The sequence below is a fragment of the Apteryx mantelli genome, chromosome Z, assembly GCF_036417845.1.
Source record: "Apteryx mantelli isolate bAptMan1 chromosome Z, bAptMan1.hap1, whole genome shotgun sequence".
Taxonomy (NCBI): domain Eukaryota; kingdom Metazoa; phylum Chordata; class Aves; order Apterygiformes; family Apterygidae; genus Apteryx; species Apteryx mantelli.
In genome coordinates this window covers 43,547,910-43,568,012 of record NC_090020.1, presented here as the reverse complement: position 1 = coordinate 43,568,012, position 20,103 = coordinate 43,547,910, and the positions used below count along the sequence as shown (strand labels likewise).

At 39.1% G+C, this 20,103-nt stretch overlaps 1 protein-coding gene and 1 long non-coding RNA gene across 3 annotated transcripts in view; one reads left to right on the top strand and one right to left on the bottom strand.

The window, feature by feature from the left end:
• Positions 1-616: 616 nt before the first annotated feature.
• TMED7 (transmembrane p24 trafficking protein 7) lies at positions 617-9,635 on the bottom strand. Its single transcript, XM_067315157.1, has 3 exons — positions 9,285-9,635; positions 6,019-6,264; positions 617-3,587 (listed from the first exon to the last, which is right to left on the bottom strand). Exons 1-3 carry the CDS (start codon positions 9,456-9,458, stop codon positions 3,351-3,353), a joined length of 657 nt encoding a protein of 218 aa, XP_067171258.1. The 5' UTR covers positions 9,459-9,635; the 3' UTR covers positions 617-3,350.
• A 256-nt stretch (positions 9,636-9,891) lies between these two features.
• LOC136995398 (uncharacterized) overlaps positions 9,892-20,103 on the top strand; it is a 44,929-nt gene continuing 34,717 nt past the window's right edge. For both annotated transcript variants that reach the window (XR_010886977.1, XR_010886976.1), the window contains exons 1-2: positions 9,892-10,013; positions 12,982-13,086. This is a non-coding gene — a long non-coding RNA (uncharacterized lncRNA). The remainder of the gene's footprint in view (positions 10,014-12,981; positions 13,087-20,103) is intronic.

Below are 20,103 nucleotides of genomic sequence, written 5' to 3'. Positions count from 1 at the left end.
AAACAAAAACCAAACCAGGAGGAAAAAGCAACTTTTGGAAAGTGCCCACATATCAATGATGGCTACCTAAATCAGGTTTCTAAAACTTAAATTTGTCAAAGTGATATGCACCAGCATTCAACAATAAGCTACATAATACAAAATACCCCCTATCACAAATTAAGCTACCACAAGAATTAAAGTTATATCCCATCATTAGACACCATTATTTAATGTTTCTGGTTCATCCTGTACTAACCTTGTATCTACAGAATTAATGTCAACAGATGCAGTAGATTCCACATCATTCCTGGCATCAAAGGTCAAATACTTTGAATTCCACTCCAACAGCAAGAGATTTATAAATATTATTGCATGCACTGCAAAGAGCCAGTAACCACACTATCCTGCTCAAACTTGAGTTTTTCCAGTGACCGGAAAGCACAGCTAATTGGGAACAGCAGTGAACTGGTGCAATCCTCAATGCACAGTGATAGAAATAATGATCAAGTGTCACACAGATTTACACTTTTAAAAGTAATGTGTTAAAATACATGTCAACTTCTCAAATTGTTATTCAAAACTTTTTCAAGAATAATGCTCCCCCACCAAATGCAAACAAAACAATCAGACCACATTCATATATTAATTTTTATTTTCCCATACAATATTCACAGGGTCTCCTTTTTGTCCTATTTAAACTAAACTTTTTTTTGCAAACTAAAACAAGAACTGACATTTCAGGACATGAAAAGAAGTTCTGTAAACATAAAACATCCAAGGAATACCTGAAACCCAGGGCCTTTTGCAATTTAAAAACACAGCTGTATCCCATTTAATGCAGGGTGATTTAGTTGTGCATCATACCATTAAAAGAAACTATTCTTTTCATATATAAAAAGATGTGGCTTTCACCAAAAAAATCACAAAGCATTTCTTTACCCACTGTTGAAGTGTTAGCATGTGTTTTATTATATCCTATTCAGTAACTTACTTTAAAAAATATATACAGCTATGTTTAAACATGTGTATTTGTGCCATGTTTTTAATAACACAAAAATAAAGGCATTTTTAATCTATTGCTGCATATTATGCAGCAAAATACCAGAGGATTGGTTCAGACACCTAACTTCAATGCAAAAGTCAAGTCCACTAAACCTCTGCAGTGGGAGTAATATTGAGTTAAACAGTCCTACTTCACACATTCAAACATTAGGAAAAAGAGACATGTATGTGATGGCCAACCAGTATTTGGTTTATCCCACTGTTTGCCAATTTTGACAGCACACAGAACAACTGATTTAGTGGGAAAAAAAGAAAATCATGTTTCACATCTTTAAAACAAATACTTCTGTTGTGATTAGAGCTACTCACAAGTGATATTCAAACTTCAAAAGATTATAGTGGACACTATCAAAATTAAATCATGTTTTCATCCCATACTTGCATCCAAACTGCCCTATTTGCTTCATTTTTGTGTAATAAAGCACAAAAAATCCTGCAGATCAGTTGCTGAAACGCACAAGAACAAAGCATATAGGTACAACAGAGAATGTTGTGTGCAGGCATAGATCTGTGTCATAAGAAAGCAAGCACTAGCTTGTTCCAATTTTTGAGAGTCTAACTTTCTGGGAAGCTTGCATCCCCAAAATGGGACTGCAATATTTAAAATTCAGTACAAGACAGAAGGATACTATACATAACCCGAATTTAATATACATTAAGCTTTTTAATACCCCAGTGACCTTTTAACTATTTTTTTGAAGTGTTTACGTTTTTTCTTCAGTTTCTGAAAGAGTAGTTGATCAATTTGGAGACAAAGAATACTTGGTTTATTTTTTTTTAAACTGTCACAACACATTGAAGTCATCTTAGATAAATTATTCAGAATGCCCAAGTGTCACCTGTATGTGTACTTCTCAATTTTTTGCTGGAAATATTACAGGCAATTAATGAGGATTTAGCATTCTTTCTCTGCTCACTAAAAGCTAGTTTAAGTAGCATCTTTTAAATTAAGGTCAGTAACACATAAAAAAAGTTTTTCACCTTAGTTTAGTTTGTATGCATTTAAGAATTGGTCAGAGTCCATTTACTCCTCCAGAGCCATGTGAAGGAGTTTAGCCTTATTTTGACTAGCTCAATTCAAGCTACTTGTATGTACATATATTTACTACCTTCCACATCCAAATAAAACAAGACTTTACAATACATAAGCTACTAAAGACATGAGCAGTGGAAACAACTACAAGTCTACCAAAAAGATACCCTGAAATATTTAAAACATTTCCTGACCACTAGCAGAAAAGAGTGGCAATTAGATGCACAAGGCCATAATGTATCAGTGCACCACACACAGGGTAATAAAATGTACAGCACTCGTGCAATGCAGTATCAATATCAAATTGGCCTCTTAATAGGAAAACAATTTAGTAAAAAGCTTTGTATGTGCCTAACAGATGTAATAACTTTGTCCAGTGCTAGTGCTGTGTTACTTAACAAACCAAGTTACCTCTGGTCTTAAATCTGAAAAGCAGCAGCAGCATAAATGAGTACAGAGACTGTACAGCTTCAGTGACAAAGTTACAAGATTCCCTATTTTATTGCGTTTTTTTTTTTTAATAAACTTGGAGATTTGGATTTTTGAATACAGAAAGTGGATTTCCTGAGTAGTCTCAGTTTACAATTTGTTCAGTAAAACAAACATTGTAAAAGAGGAAATGCAATATATTTTAATGTAGAAGAATGTGTTTAAGCAAATGCACTCAAGTATAAAATTTAGCAAGTTTTGAATGTGGAGACTTACCAGGCTGGTGGAGAATTTGCGCCATGATGTAGTGTCAAGCTTGCAATAGTTTTACAAATAAGCAAAGAATATCATTGGATTTTTTTTGTTACAGCTAATCAAAACAGTGCAATAAAACATTCTGCAACTACAGTTCACCACATTTGCTTGTTTATAATCCAATACATTCAGCCCGAAAATTCAAATCAAATCAGTTTTTCATATATATTGTCTTTCATATCAGACAGTAGATTATTGGGTTCTTTTAAAGCATTATACCACAGATGGGTAATCTTATTGGTAAAGTCAAACTCAGTTTGGATTAAATCAGTAGAAATAATGAAAGGCTGGTCACTCCCAGATATTTAATACAAGCATCAGAAAACATTAACTTAAAGTTCTCTTTCTTTACTTCAAATTGGGAGTTCCTTCTGTATTTTAGGGGGCATATTTTGTGATTTTAATGGATGAGGAGGGGTAGACATTTAAATGTTGCACATATTTAGTTCCTTTGTACCTACAATTAATTGGAGAACAGTAATTTTACAGATGAATAGCACACAATGACCTGAAGCACTATCAGTGCCAGTTATGATCCAACACGGGTTGTGGTGGTTCTTTTATCTGAGAAGAAGCTTTTGAGGAGAAATACCTGCCCGATACTAACTACAAGAAGAATAATTGCTTCTCCTATTGACCAATAGGCTACTCTTGTGTTTAAATCCTCCGCTCTGCTGCGGCCTTGTGCTTCTCTCAACCGGAAATGAGTCTGATAATCGATGACAGACTTCAAAGCTTCATGAATTGAAACACAGGCAGACTCCATCTAGAGAAGTAAACAAATACACAGCTCTGAATAAAGAACCCTTCTAACACTTTTGCTGTTAACTTTTGTGGTTTGATATTTAAAACTAGGATTCACATAACTTTACAGACTAAAGATCAGCTTAGTCCGCTGTCAGGCTGAAATATTATAAAATTTAACTTTATTAATCAAATTCCACACATGAATGTGATGACTTAAGTACAGAAGCTTGTAAAACTGCAGATCCAATAAAAAGTGATGCACTAAGAACCACTATGAAATTTAAATTTATATATGTTTACATTCAAAAGGGAACATAAGAAACACTGTATTGAAATATATCAGTGATCCCCCATTTTTTAATTCTACATATACTAGCCAAACAAGCAGTAAATCTCCAGTAAATTTCCAGATTTAGGTAGCTACTAAGTAATTTATATCATTAAGATACGCATAGTGAAATAAATGAGCATATAATGTATACAAGTATGAACTTCACAAATAATTCTCACTTAAACTCAAGTTTTATAAAATCCTGAAGTCTAGACTACAGACATCAACATGTTCCTTTGGCAAGAAACTCTTCTGTTAGTCATGTATTATGTAAAAAGTGATTAGAGAAAGGACAATTCTGACAGTATCTTTTAGTGTTCCTGGATGCTCCCTAGCATATTCATGTAATAAATGCTCCAGAAAAAAACTGCCCAACACCATTTGTCATCTAAGAATCACATTTCATTTTCTAAACTGAAAAAACCTTTTCAATCTCTACATACTCCTGGCTTTCCAAGGCCTAGATCATTTTTCACATAAACTTCTTCCATTTTCAGTTTATCCTCTAAGTCAGTCAGTACCCATCACTGCCTGTTTTGAGCATCAAGAAATTAATGAATATATCTTCAAAATACTGAAGTTTTAACCAGTTACAGTTAATTATGTCCTAAAAGCAGTATTTCCTGAAAAGGAAATGTCTGGCACCCTAATAAGGTGTCTTAGTCACTTATATCTGTGCCAGATCTGATTTTCAAGTTGATGACTTTCAAGGAAGGTGTCCTGAACAAGTCTAAGATATTCTTCTGAACAAAATTCAGGAAGCAATTTCTTGCATTAAGTTCTGCCATCGATCTCACCGATAAATTATGGAGCCCTCCTACTCTGCAACAGGAATCTTAAATTTAATGAAGTCAGTCTGGTTTCAGGGATTTACCTTTTACAGTCCCTGTGAAAGTCTGCCTCAAATTTGGTCACACTACAAGCCTCAAGAAAACTGCAGCAAGCACCTGCTTAGCAAGGATACATTATATTACCCCTTCCCAAAGATCTTATCTGCATTGTGTATGAAACAACCCACTGATAAACTTCATTTTTCTTGTATCCTCTCCCACAGCCCAGGAAGGGCTGCAAAGATGCTAGATCTAGAGACTGCACCTTCTGTGTTCTGGTGTCAAGGTAGCAAAAAACCCACCAACCAGCCAAACAAAAAAGACAAAACACCCCAAAACACAACGACAAAACAAAAAACAAAAACACCACACAACAAAACACAGAATGAAGACTAAAGAAAGGACAGTAAGATGAGGAGCCAGGGAATCAGGAATCAAAAGACAAAAAGCAGAGAAGAAAAGTGACAAGAAGGAAGAGGTAAGATCTGTAATTGAATTCACAGCAGGTCACCTACTTATTACAAATCTTATCTACTGCAGACTTATATGGGATAAAATCAAGTGAGCAAAAGTTGATGGACATTTGGGAAGCAGCATTTATACCTGAGTCCAGACTAGTAAAATAGCAGCCATGCCCAGCATTTTTAAATGGTTGTTTAAAATGAGGTTTGGTGACAGTTATAACATAAAGAACATTAATAAGAACTAATGGAACAAGTGTTCCAAGGGAAGTTTTGATGGATTTAGTTTAGCCAGAGGTAGTGCAAAACTGTAAAATCCTGAAGAAAGAGGGGGACATTAGGAGAGTAAGCCTGGACTAAGAATAATGCTTTGACATTCAGCATCTTATAAAGGACAATTAGCTAGAAACCAGCTAAGCATGACTGATTTTGTTCATTTGGGTTTTACTTTGCTGGAATTTTCTTCCCATATTCCCTAAAGTTCAGAAATTTTGAAAACGTGATCCATTAATATCTTAAACTTTGTAAAATCCACACTTCCACAGACATAGAACCATAGCATTAAAAGGCAGTTCCCTTAAAAAAAGGATATACTGGCCTAGACTAAGTTACTAATCCTTGTTTCCTCTTAAACACTTGGTAATTCTTTCTCAGCTCTGTGTTCTATAAATCCTACCTTTAGGAAAACGTTTATTTTTACTAACTCAGGTTATTTTAAAGAAGCTCCAACCCATTAATTTTCAGAAGCGATATAGATATCTAGTGCAGTTGAACTGGAAAAACATTCACTCCACCTAACAGTTGCAGTCAAACACAACAGCATTTTACCTGGGTAAGTGCAGTTACTCTGTTTTCACTAGGAAACAGTGGAGGATCTTCTCCAACCTGGAAATCGAAGTACACAGTTTTGTGTGTGAAAGTAGAGAATTCATTGCTGAAGCAGAATTTGTATGTTCCATTTCTGGATGCAGTAAATGTGAAACTATCATATTGCTTCTTCATCTCTTTGTACAATACAATGCCATCAGGATCTTCCAACCGACAGTCAACATCATAATGACCTCCAGTGATCACCTGAAAAAAACCCCAAGAATTGTCTTTTTAACAGAACAGAGGTTTATACATTTATTCTCAGAAGTATGATTTGTCAAGTGGTACTACAAGATATCTTGATCTGGCAAATGTGTTTTAAAATATAATGCATTAATTTGAAAACCTGCCAATGCAAGTTTGCAAAAGTCATTCTCTTATGGAAGATGCATAGTTAACTTTTTTTTTTTTAATTCAGGACATGTAATGTCAGCTACTTCTTCAAACAGTTTACAAGAGAGATTTTAGTTACTTTGGTTTAGATACTGGTACTACACCAGAGGCTACAGTAGATGAAACTTGATGGGGCAAAGACATAACTGTAATGAATCAATCATTTACTATATCCACAAGCCCATCCACAGAATTGATTCAGCAAACTGAGATTGCTAAAATGCATTAAAACAAATCCCTTCTGTATGGCCTAATGGGCATTGCATAACTAGCTTATTAGGTCAAGCTGCTTTATGCTGCAGGAGTGGCTTATGTCCAGTAGAACAGGTATTACAACCTGGCTCATTTTCATACGTGTATGTCAACAGAGTGTCATTCTAGAGGGTCTGCTGCCTCACTTGTACAATTAATGACTATTTCTTTCCAACACTAGTACATTCAGATAATGCCTACAAGTGATTTGGGATTGTTTCAAGTATTTTCAAGCTTTGATTAGTGCTGGTCTATAGCACATTGTTCTACAGAATCGTACTAGTAATCCTATCCCCAAGGCAAGACCAATTGGCAGTTCACAATTTGCTATTCTGCTGACTCTTAGGCTAGCAGTTTTAAGTTTAATCCTTGCTCCCAATTTCTTGCCTTTAAGATAAAGCATCCTGAAGGAGGAAGAGACATGCATCCAAAGGCATGGCCCTTTATGCATGTAGAGAAGCCTGCTAAAATAGAGAAGTTTTACCTCCAGTTGAAATATCTGAGTGTCTATTCAAATATATAATGTTATGAAGATTTAAGCTGAAGGGCAGTTTTCGGTTCTCAGCACCTCTGAAAATCACTTGACACAATATAGTTTAAACTATCTTTTTATCTAGGTATCAGGTTTTAAGCATCCAGTTCACAAGTGATATCTTCGTATTTTTTCCAGAAATGTGATGACAGGACACAAAGGGCAAATGAGTTTAAGTAACCACTTCTCCAATGCATTATCATCAGGTAGAAACACTGCTTATTACAGCTCCTCTGAACAACCCATTACAAGACTCTGTTTTCAGGCTCCTACCACTTAAGTCTTTCAGACTTTAATCAATTATATTTGCGTTTCCTACCCTGGATATCTGCATCTAGTCGGGTTTTTCTCTTGCATATTTCATACAGAAATGATTATCTGGTTGCAAGGAAGAACACAGGAATAAAGTTTTCTGTAACAAAATAATGGCTCACCTTTGAGGTTTAGTCTCAGATTTGACAGGGATGTGCTTTTGACCACTTATATGAAATTCATTCACATACATCATGGACCCTGACAGGGTCAGTTTACATTCACATGAAAAAGACTTGCTTGGACATTTCTCTACTATTCCTTCCCACAGAGCGTGCTTGAGCCTCCCCCTCTGCTCTTCTTTCTGACATAGCACCTAAGGACACTGCACTTCAGTCTACCAGTAGTAGGACAAAATAGACTTTCTTTTTAACAATATTCCTGCTGTTTTGATCTGAGTTAAAACCACCAGTGAGAATAGAAGGCTTCTGTCCTGCAATCTCCAATGATATCCTGTTCAAAACAGGTGGGGAAAAGTACTGCACAGAAGAGACTTTATTAAAAACCAAGAAGGAACAAGCAGGAACAAGAAACCTGGCATCTGAGAAACAAAAGAGTAGAAAAAAAATTCTAACAAAGAACCGAAACTTGTAGGACCGAGTACAAGAGCTGATATTGGTGGGAATGAAATTGTTCCTGAAAACACTAAAGGTGGGACAGGAGCTAGCAAAGAAATATGGGACTTGAAAGAGAAAAGTCAGTCCATTAAAGCACACAGCCCCTCAAGAGCCCTCAAAGATAAGCATGATTTCCATTGACAAGGATGACTTCTCTCTAGTGCTGCTACTGCACTACTTGCTGTCAAGGATTTCAACTGAAGTGACAGACTTGAAGCCTCCAGCTCTGCTGATAAACTCGAGGCATCCAAACTGTCTGGGCTATTGTTTGTTTTTTAAACATCAGAAAGCTACACACCACTATCACTATGACTGCAGCTTCAACATGTTAGAGACTGGGAGAATCAAGAATAGCTGGGCAACCTCACCTAACACACACATTAGCCATAGCTTTCAAGTATATTGTAGTTGCTTCCATATTTTATTTTCTGTAAGACTCCTATCCCAAGGAGCTCCCAAAGGAGCTGAGTCCTGTCCCAAGCCTGGGACGCTTAGCTACTACCTACCTACCTATTCAATCACTTTCTCACCATTTGCTGCGTGGCCCCATTCAAACCATGCTCTGAGTTGAGAGGCATTAGTTCTTTATGTTGCATGGTGTTCATCATGCAAACGCTTCACAAACCGCAATGAAATCACTCTCACTGTACTTATTTGGTAGGAACATTTTAGGTATTTTCCTTATCCTACAGATGGGACGCTGTATTGGTCATTGTGATTGAGGCAAAGATAACACTAGCTTTTGCAGCTAGCTTTACATGCCTGGCTTAGTTTCGGACTAAAGTCGTGCCTTTCCCCAAACATTCGATAGTATATAAGGTCTCCTCAGTTGAATGGGATACCAAGGAGCATCTTCGACTACCGCTCTTGTACAAAAGCACTCAGACCGCTGGCGGGAGACGAAATGAAGAACTCCGCAGAGCTGGGGCGCCCCCCGCCACCACAAGCGGCGCCCAAAGAGGTGGAGAGGGCCCCGCCGCGGTGGCACAAGGCCGCTGCTGCCCGTGGGCCGCCTCCGCCGCCCCCGCGCGGCCGGGGACCGCGTTGCCCGGCTGCCGCCGGCCGCGGGGCCCTCGGCGGCGCCCGGAGGCCGCGACGGGGCCCGGAGGCCGCGGTACCTGGAACTCGAGGGTGCACTTGGTGCCCTGGGCGATCTCCTCGTAGAAGCACTGCTTGGCGTTGTCGGGCAGCTCAAAGGTGATCTCGGAGGCGCGGGCGGCGCAGGCCGCCAGCAGCAGCGGCAGCGCCAGCCGCCCCCAGGGCCCCGCGGCGCCGCGGCCCCACAACGGCATCTCCAGCGCGGGCGGGCGGCGGGGAGCAGAGCCGAGCCGCGGCGGAGGCCGAGCCGGGGGAGGGCGGCCCCGCGTCAGGGCCCGGCGGGCGCGGGGGGCGCCCGGGACGCGGAAGAGCGAGGGGGAAGCGGAGGGGGAGGCGGAGGCGGCGTGGCGGAGAGGGGGAGCGCGCCACGCACCCGGAAGCACCCAGAGCGCCGTGCGCCGCCTGCCCGGAAGCGCTTCCGGGTGAGCGCCCATGATTTTGTAGACGTGGTGTTTCGCGTGGAGGGGGCGGGGCCTCGCGGGCCAGGGGCGGGGTTGGCGCGCCCCGCCCCGCCCCGCCCGCGCCCCGCGCGTTCGCTGCCTGGCAACGGTTGCCAGGGAGCGTGGCGGCCCGGCGCCGCCGCGAGGCCCGGCCCCGGCCCCGGCCCCGGCCCCGGCCCCGCGGCGCCCCCGGCCCACGGGCAGCTCCTCGGCGCCGGGAGCCGGTCCGTGCGGAGGGGCAGGAAGGGGAGGCCGCGGCCGCGCTTTCCTGGCCCGGTGCCGTGCTCTGTGCGTGCCCCTGAGCCCGCGGTAGGTATAAAACTGCTTCTTCATGCCCCGCGGGCGGGTCCCTCCGGTTGACGTCCTGTCCCGGCTAAGCTGCTTTCTTTAGGTCTTTCTCCGCTGCGACTCCCAAAGTGGGAAGGTTTAAATATCAACGTTAAATCTCTTTGTATCCAAATACAAATTAAAAGAAAAAGCTTGACTCTGCACAGCACAAAGACAAAGCCACTCTCAGCCAGGTGCTGCCCAGCTGCTCGGGCTACACAGTGGATTTACGGTGACTTGACCAACCGCTCTCACAAGTCTCCGGAGAATTTCCCTCTCTGTCATACCTGTCCTACAGGGCACAGTCCAGTTGACCCATCACATCTAGACTTTTGGCTCTATATCAACTCAATTACCAGGGATTAAACTATTTTCCTGGAAGGTTTTCAAATTCAAAGTCTTCAAATTGCAAATTTATTTTCAAATTCCCATGAGGCATGGTTTAGAGCTGAAATAGTGGACTTTAGTCTCCAAATGCAAGTGCAAAGTGTCTTAAATGCTCTGTTTCCCATCTATTGGATACACAGGGGTGATTCTCAGAGTTGGAGTTGTTCCACTTTATATGTCATTAAACACTTTTTGCTCCAGAGAGAAAAAATGCAAGATCAAAGTTAAACTCTCCTGACTAAAACACTCATGCTGGCTGCAGGAATATCAGCTTTAAATTCTACTCCAGTAAATATTCAGTTATTTTTACAAAGTAAAACAGCTTCAGAAGAATAGATCAAAGAAGACCCCCACCAATATACTCATTTTCTGTTCCTGTGGTAAATCAGGCAGAGTTGGGAAACAGGAAAACTGATTTCCAATCTCCCAAGTGAGGGAAAGAACCTGAAATGGAGTGGAGCTTACCTCCTTTTTTTTGCTCCTGAAAAAAAAGGGCCTAATCTAGATTAAGTGCCTAATGGCACAAGAAGCATCACAACTGAGATGCTATTCTGCAATCCTCTAGCCTGAGCTTGGTGACTCCCTACTTAGCTTGTGGAGTCTGTGAATTCCCTTCTCAGAACCATGTGAGGAGCCGGGGCCCCTGTCTGAGGGCTGTGGATTTCATGGGACGGTGGTACACAATATTCAAGTGTTGAAGGCTTTGAAAGATTTGCAGGTGTGGATTAAAATGAGGTGACAGGTGCTGTTATTTTACTAAGTATCCACCACACATCTGAAGCAGACGATCTGTGTACAGGTTAGCCCTCTGATCTTTGCTGTTTTCATTTAGACACAGCTTTTATTTCAGTTTACATTTAAGTGTTGGCTGCTGTAGTGTCTGCCATAGAGATCTCTGCCATAGGAGGGGGTCGCATCTGTCACAGAGGCAAGGTGAATGGGTGAGAATACTAGCAGCTTCAGCCACCTTACTTAAATTGATGACTACAAGTTTGCCAAAACCTGTATGCCCATGCTGATTGTTCCAAATCACCTTCTTCTTCATATGGCCAGATATATGTCCCGGGAAACCTAGCTCCATGATTTTTCTGAGCAACTGAAGTGAGGCTGACCAGCCTGTAGTTTCCCAAATTGTCCTTTCAGGCCATTTTCTTAAAGCCTTGATAAATAGAGGCAAAATCAAGCTCATCTAAGAAATGATGCTTGGATGCTTGTCATCAAAGAACCGAACACCAAAGCGGGTGGGAAAGATGCATGATAAGATGAAAATAATCCTGCAGAGCAAGGAGCAGGCAAGAAGAATATCTTGTGGAGCCAGACTAATCCTGCAGAATCAGCAAAACCGGAACATGTCTTGATCCCCAAAATAAGTTGTCAAGAGCAGAAGAGATCATTTCCTTTCTTTTGGGGAGGGGACAAAGGAGCATGACTCATCAACTATGTGTGAAGAAGGATGGGGAAGAAAGAAGACAACCTACTTGGGTTCTGGCTTCCTTCCCTTGCAACAAGCTCTCAAGCCTGATCGCCTTGACCCTGGTGACTAAGGACCACCAAGAACCATAGCCATCAATGCTAAATACACAGCATCAGCTCTACTGTATTGTATGCTCACAGGTTATTTAGGATAAGTTTTTTAAGGATCAATTGTTTTGTATATGTGGTGATAATGAATGATAGTGATTAAGAACGAACCATTAGCAGTGTGTATTGTTTATGAATATCAATCCAGTAAAGAGTCGTTTTAAAGTTTGAGACTGGCTTAGTTTGTCAGTCTCCTAAATGCTCCCATCACAGCAATCTCAGAATGACTAGATGATAGATAGATCAATGCATTCATTTGCAATACCAAGGATCTGACCTTTCCCCCTTTACATATGCCTTTGTACTTGCTGATTTCATTATCATTTTCCTTGAGTTAGCCAGTTAATCATTGATTAGACTTACAAGGAATAACAAAAATTAATCAGAAAGAACACCCTCTTCTCCAGATTACTGGTGCTACTGTTACTGTTATCAAATTCTTCCTGATATCCATTGTTCTATCTCTATGCGTAACCACTCTGTTTGTGAAATAATAAAATTTTACCTATCACTATCATTATTCAACTTCCCGTGCAAAGAGTATTAGAATGTCAGTTAAAGATCAATAAATATCTTTTAGAGAGAATCATATGAAGAATTTTTGTTTCCTACTGAACAGTCTGCCTAATTAGGGTGAGACTGAGTTTCATGTGTTATTCAGCATAGTTCTTCCTTGACAGAATGTTTTTCTCTTTTTTTCTCTCTTATGACAGAATATTTGCAGGAGGAATTCTGAATTCCAGCCTACATCAAGCATCTGTGCATAGCTAGATAATTTTGTTAGTGTGTTTTTTTTTTTTTTTTACTTTATGTGGAAAGTTAGAACATAGTTCTCAAAGACTAGAAAAAAAAGATTCATTTTGCTGTTAGATTAGTTTGGCTTCAATTTTTAAATGTATAGTGTCACTTTCTGTCTGTGAATAATTCTGCCAAACAGCAAGCATTTCTTTCACAGGCGTTAATTAAAATGTGCTTTCCCCAGGAATGCTAGTGAACCATGGTGGTACAAGCAGTTCATTTGTTCATGAACACACGTGGAAGCCGGAGAGAAAAGACTGAAGAAAACTGCAAAGTAGAGGAGAATCAGGTGTGTGTATTTCTTCTTCTCCGCATAGTAGCTGAGGCAAATTTCAAATCTTTTCTTCTGAGGTGGTTAGCAGAGACAAGCCTTTGCCATTATTAGAGATTGTCGTTAAGGATATAATTACAGGCAGATGAAAATGAGGTCTTTTCTGAAATAACATCTCCTTTTGTTTGAGTAGTAAAACAGAAAAAACTCTTTTCACCTTTACAGTCCTTCAACATGCAGCCCTCCCTGCTGAAGATTTTGATAGATGTTTTCATAAGATTCCTTAGTCTGTATGAACATCATACCTTTCTAGAAATCTAGTTGCATATTACAGTTAAAAAATCCACTTCACCATCATCACTTAACTCTCACTTAAAGTACATTCCACATACATTAGTATGTTTTACTAAAAAGCACCATATCTTGCTGCTCTGCTCAGACTCAGCCTAACATGGTATAGTGTCACCATTTTAAGTACCTCAGCTTTAAAAATCTTTTCTTTGGACTTTGACCGATTTGACATCAACATATAGCTGATATCCAACTAATTTCAATTCTTATTTACTTGCCAGTACATTGATCAGTTTTTGTTAGATAAAAATGACTGAAATAAGCAGTTCAGGTGATAATACAAAGTCATCTTCATTTTCACTGTCCTTCATACTTGAAGAACTGGCCCTGAACAACTTTGGCACCTGTAAAACACTCGAAAGGCAGTCAAGTATATTTACTATTCACACTGTTTCAGCTCTATGTGATTTCTGCTAAGTCATGCGGTGGAGGAAAAAATCATCAGACCTTAAAACCCCTTGAGTTTATCCTTTCTTTTAAGGTTCAGTGCAATTTTTAACCTCTGTTCTCATGTTTTCAAAACTGCAGTGAACAAGAAATGAGTTTATGTCTAAAAAGTCAGTGCACTACTGTCTATGCTCATAATAGTTGAATAAAAAAAAAATACCCCAAGGAAATAAAACCAAATTAAAAAAAATGTTTTCAATAAAAAGCAAATTTAGCTAAACACAAAATTAATCATTTACTGTATTTCCACATGTACAACCTCACAGAGGAAGAGGTGCAGAGCTCTGGCAGTGCAAGGAATAGGCCATTAAGGAATCAGAAGCAAAGAAATTATTGGAAAAATTGTGGTATTTATTACCTCCTCAAACATACTGTGTGCACTGTTGCAGAATCACAAGTCTTTGTTATTGACAACAAGAGCTTGTGGGTCTATACTCATCAAAACATAATATTTTGAATTTCAACATTTATTTTTTAAAATATATTTTTAAGTAAAAAATTCAAATGAATTAGAATGTTTTATTTTAAAATGTCATTTTTCCATGTTCTTTTCCCTTTAAGACAAATAAGTGAAATACACATGATTGGGAATGTTGCAAAACATTTTTACATTGCATAAATATGCTTCCACCCTGCCACTACAAATGTCCAGATATGCCCAGAGCAGAGCTAAGTTGTGAACTCAGCAAGCCACCGTCAGGAGCTCAGTCTTGTGTCGTCTCCACTAACCAAACTGCAGGGTTCAATGCACTAATTTCTTTCCAAGTTCTGTTAAATTTGCATGTTCGCATGTTCAGACCTATGCAGACAAGATGCCTTTTCTTTAGCTGCTTTCTATTGTTTCTTTAATACACAAGAGGGAGCTGTTGGTTACAAACCTTTCCAAAGCTCTTTTTTTGCTGAAAGTGTATCCTGTGCTTAAGCTTTCCTCAGCCTCAAATTGGTTCTTTTAATTGAGTGATAAATGGATATTGCAGACTTAAAAAACAGTGACAGTCTTGGTCATACGTAAGGTAGGCATAGATCTCAGAAATTACATCTATAGGCATAGAGCCAAGAAATCTACAGTGCAAGTGCCTACTGCCTGTGACTTACACACTGGGCAGGCTTCCAGTTACTAGCGAAAGCCAGATGCCACTTTAGGTACCAGGACTCCCTGTAAAGCATATAGGAATCTCCAAGAGCGAGATTCACAAACACCAGCATCCTGAGCAGAGCTGCAAAAGCTATTTAATAAGAAATGTAGAAAAGAGATTGCGCTAACATCCAGGACAAACGTGGCTTGCTCTAGGTAATAGAAAAGAATTTGTCTCCGAATCGCATTCACAGCTCTTGGTCCTCTCCAGGGGATAGGTGCCTTTTTCACAGTATGCAGTGCTAGGATGAGGTGATGGGGACCGTTCCCACTAGTTCAGTTTCTTCAGGATTGGAAGGCTCGGGATGTGAAAAAGGCAGGTTCAAGCCCCCCACTCTAGGTGACTTTGGACTTTAACTGATTATGTGAAGGGGAGAGACCAGTTGGGGGACTGAACAAACTTAGAGGAAGACAGAGAACGAAAGCTTGGCTGCACTGAAGTAAATAGGAATAGCAAAGGATGCACTAGCCAGATGTCATGTAAAGAATCTAAAGCTCATCGCTTTCCACAATGCCATTCTCAATGGCTTGCATTTTGTTTTGTTTTGTTCTGTTTTTTCCCCTAGACAGGGCCTAATTTTGGTAATGCCATTATGCTTACCTAATGGAAGAGAGACATGTTCTTTAATACATGCAGTTTTATTTGCTGAGATTTAAAGTACTTAGAACATGGTATAAAACTCTCAAAAAATAGCCTACTCTTTTCAACTATATATAGTTAGTCTGATAAAAGATGTCATTCTCGCCACAAAAATTGTTTTGATTAAATTGTTTAAGCTATGTTGTGGCTACATAAGTAATAGACAGGTTTTAAAAGACCAATAACACCTTTATATAAAAATGATTATATATCTTTTTTTCCATTCTGTTACATACCTAAACACTTCTTCGCCATTCATAGATATTCATCACAGCTATTTGTACTCAGCTTGTAGTTAAGTGCTAAAAAATGAAGATGTTGGTCTGTTACCTTCTGTCGTGTTGTGGTTATTGCTTATATGGAGCAGTAACAAACAAAGCCTTTAACATGACCAACTCCCTAATAAATATACTACTGTTACATATCCTGACAGAAGCAACACAGAATTTCATGTAAGTGATAAGGATACCCATCTGGTATACTATCTGGCTACCCAAGTATAGTCTGTTGATTCAAAAAACATCTGTCTTCATTTTGGATAAAAGAGCAGTGGGTATTGAATTTAAAAGAGATGCTACATAAGCATTAATGTCCTAAGTATTCTAAGTGAAAAGGAAGCTTCCACATTCAATCTTAGACGCAGCAACAGTTTTTAGTACATTGTGAAACAAAATAATCAGCTATGCTGTGAATCAGCTGGCATTTTGTTTTATGACTTTTCTCATTTATCTTGTATGCTTTGTTGCTTTTAAGATATTTGGCTGGTACATTCAGGTATTCTTTAAGAATATATAAACTTCAGGAAAAGCAATAAATTATCAAGGTGTTTAAAAATAGGAGTCCAAGCCTCATGCATGTGGCAAATTATAACAGATGAAATCTAGGCAAAGATTAGCCATTAAACAGAGCTGAAAAAAATACATGTAGCAGTGTCAAACAGAATGTGTAGCTTCAAGTGGAATAATAATGGAGAAAAACAAGATTAAGAGGAAAAGCAAGCAGCTTAGGTGGGACAAAAACTAAGAACAAAAAAGCCACCACCTAGGAGTCTGTAGCTGTAAAATGCCTAGCTATTCTGCAGAATGGGATATAAACACATGAATTTGCATTTTGGGACTTATGTCATACAGTTAGAGGAAGAAATACAAGACTTCTTAGTAGTCCTCATTCTTCTCTTTTTAACTGCAAATGAAGTGAAAGGTCTATAAAGTGTATATTGTAGTAAAAATCACACTTATACAATATTTATACGATTCACCAAAGCATCCAACAAAAATATGTAGCAGGTGAGGACTAGCTAAAATACTCAGAACTTGGGTGCTAGGTGATGACAACTTCTAAGTAATAGACAGGAGGGATTGTCTATTCTTGTCACTAAGAAAACAGGAGAAGAATGTGCTTCAATAGTTACACCAAATGCCTCATAAACATGTTAGAGTGATGTGAGCATGTCAGAAATCTTAATCCTAATAAGCGTCTCAGTTTGCAGACAGACATGCACAAAGACACAGTCTTCTGGAAGTGAAAAGGACAGGGGAAGTGGAAAAGCAGCAGGGAAACCCACCAAATTATTTGGACTCTTGCATGTCTACAAAATGATGGGCAACATGCTGACTAGTTTAGAGCACAGAGCAACCTGGGATTCCATATGATTAAATCATGGTTGTGACAGAAGATAAGCCATAGAATCATATGTCTTCCTTTTTGATAAAGAAAAGAGACAAGGCAAAATATGATGCAAAGGACTTCTGCAGCAAGTTTATATATGCACACCATTTTTTTCACCCATTTGTGTAAAAAGAGAGTAAGGATGAGTAGGAAAGCAGTACAAGAAAACAGTGTCTCTGATTTGTTATAAAACTAGTGCACATCAGGAAATACACATATATGTGCCCAGCCTAAGAGTGATCTACTGTGCATCTAAATCTACAGCCTAATCTGACGGAAGTCTCAGAGACTATGCTAGTACGAGACTGATAATGTAGATTCTCAGCTGGGAACATGTTCTTTCAGAAAATGTTTTTTTTTACTACCAACTGGCTCACACAAGAAGTCTCTAAAAAAGAAGTAGACCACAGAAGCACAGAGCTTTCTCAGTGCAGATTGCTCAAGACTGGTCTGGAAGCCTGGTGTCAAAACTGAACAAAAGCCTGTCTGCTTCAGAAGAATTTATTTCCAGTAATCTCTGTTCAACAACAGAAAATTCTGCCACATGAGGCACAGCAAGAGGAAGAAGAGAGCTCAAGAGAAAATTCAGCCCTGTACCTATTCCTGCCTTACATCTCTATGTTGTCGCTGTTACAAACTAGAGAGGACTTTGCTCTTTAGATTGTAGGGATGCGTTTGCAAAAATGACAGAAAGCAGAATGTCTGGACACTGATATGGGTAGTTCTGGTGATGAAGAGAGTAGGCAGCTTCTTTCATTTACTGATATACAATATGCTCATTACCTCTCTATTACATCTGTACGTTTTTAATATTCCAGAGGTTGCAAAAAGTTGTAGAACATGAGGAAAAAAAAATACTCTCCTTTCTTCCTAGAATAGTGAGCATGTCATCTATTTGCATTCCTGTAGCAACTTTGGCCATGGACAAGTGATAAAAATAAAACTGAGGCTATGAGTAATACTTTTCATGAAAGTAAGTTTACAAATGGGAGAAAGAACCTTTACAAAATAATTGGATTTTTTTTCCTGTCTATACATCCTTTTCTTTTTTAAAACCTATACATAACTTCTCTGTAGATTATCACTTGCTGTTGGTTATTCTTAGCTTTCTGTGTGTGTCAAATAAAGGATTTTTGTCTTCCTTGTCTTCATCTATTCGGAATATTAGCCATAAATTGAGGAGAAGAAGAATCCAGCGTGGCTATCTTCAACAAGACTTTTCTATTTCATCAATGTTACACAGAGAGTAGAAGAAACTCTCTTCAGTCCTGACTAATCTATCCAAGAACATAAAGGAATACAAGTAGAAAAAAAAAAACATATTCAGTTTTGCTCTCTAGAAATAACTAATTATTTCACTGTAAGTTCAGTACTTCCAAGTCCAAAAGGATCGCATACTTGAGTTTGGAGGTATCCAAAGTTTACTATGGATCAATATATAATACCTCTAACGCAGCTGCCTGATCGTCTGTGCTCCTGCCTGCAGGTCACCCAGCTTGGGGCATCAGATTCTGTCCTCAATTATTTCTACAGTAGGATTTTACAAACTTTTACAACTCAGCAAATTTCTTAGAGAGTCAAAAAAGTGAACCAGTTAACTGGATAGAGTATCATTGCAGGCAAAAATTACATCACTAAATACGAGGTCAGTCTGAGAGTAGGGAAGCCATGAAAATAAAGGTGTTCTATATATTTTTTCCATGTGGGTATGTTTTTAAGTTGTGTATTTATGCAATTAGTTATTTGCCACACTGATTAAAATAGGAAACATATGCAGTTATATAATGGAACACGTTGTATGCTTGTAATTGCTAAGTCATTTACACCTCTGCAAAGGGAATGCAAAATGGAGCAGGTTTGTACTTGCTTTGCAATGTGGAAATAGTTACAAAAGATACGGGGCTCTTTGGAAATAGATGTAATCAGAAACTGTGAGTTTGGACAAAAGTGGGTCCTGCATTGCTTGTTTGTTATAAAATTAAGCAGTTGTGAGCGGTGACGTTATACACTAGTGTTCCTAAAGAAGGTCCTTCTGAATTCATACTAAACACACTATTATGTGTACTTTTAATGTTAAGAAAATATCCCCCCCCACCCCCCACCCCCAGAAAAAACAAAGAGAGGGAAAGAACCAATATCTTTCTGGACAACAGAAATCATTAGTTCAGTTAGAAAATAGGGTGCATATTTGCTTTAATGAAAAAAAAAAAACGGGGAAGTTCACTTGTTCCTAGACTCACTCACTTAAGCAACTTGTTAAATTTTTCCCCTTTGAAGAGATGCATTTCAAAGGAAGATATAGTTGAATATGTAAGGTTAACATTTACCTTCCTGAAATTTCCCAACAGCTTGGCTAGATCATTCGCCTACCCTTCCAATGTATCAAGCGTCAGGCTTCTGAGTTTTAGTTGCTCTCTTTCCTGAAATGATGGTCTTCTGTCCTTTTGACATATATTTTGCACTTACTTTTCCATATGTAGCAAAGACATACAAAGGTTTTTTTCAGAACTTTAAAAACTTTGTTTACCTCCTTTTTAAGGCTCATTCAGGTAAATCAATAGAGATGTTCAATTCAGGAAAAGCAGTAGTGCTGAAATGGAATATGAAGGCTATCTAATATCCTGTATTTTGGAAAACTCAGTGCAAAGGAAACAATAATTCAGAAAGCTGTGGGTGAAATCCAGACTGTAAACAAAGTCAGTGGCAAAATTCCCATTGACCCCCTGAGGCCACATTTTCTCCCTAAACAGGCAGCAGGTAACTGAGAAATAATGACTTCAGGCATTCGCTGCAG

Bases quoted from the DNA above. Each gene is read 5' to 3' on its own strand.
- TMED7 (XM_067315157.1), bottom strand. From the start codon at position 9,458: ATGCCGTTGTGGGGCCGCGGCGCCGCGGGGCCCTGGGGGCGGCTGGCG. The intron at 6,265-9,284 runs GTACCGCGGCCT...GGTTTTTTTCAG, and splicing joins AGTGCACCCTCGAGTTCCAG to GTGATCACTGGAGGTCATTA. The intron at 3,588-6,018 runs GTAAAATGCTGT...TTACTTCTCTAG, and splicing joins GAGTAACTGCACTTACCCAG to ATGGAGTCTGCCTGTGTTTC.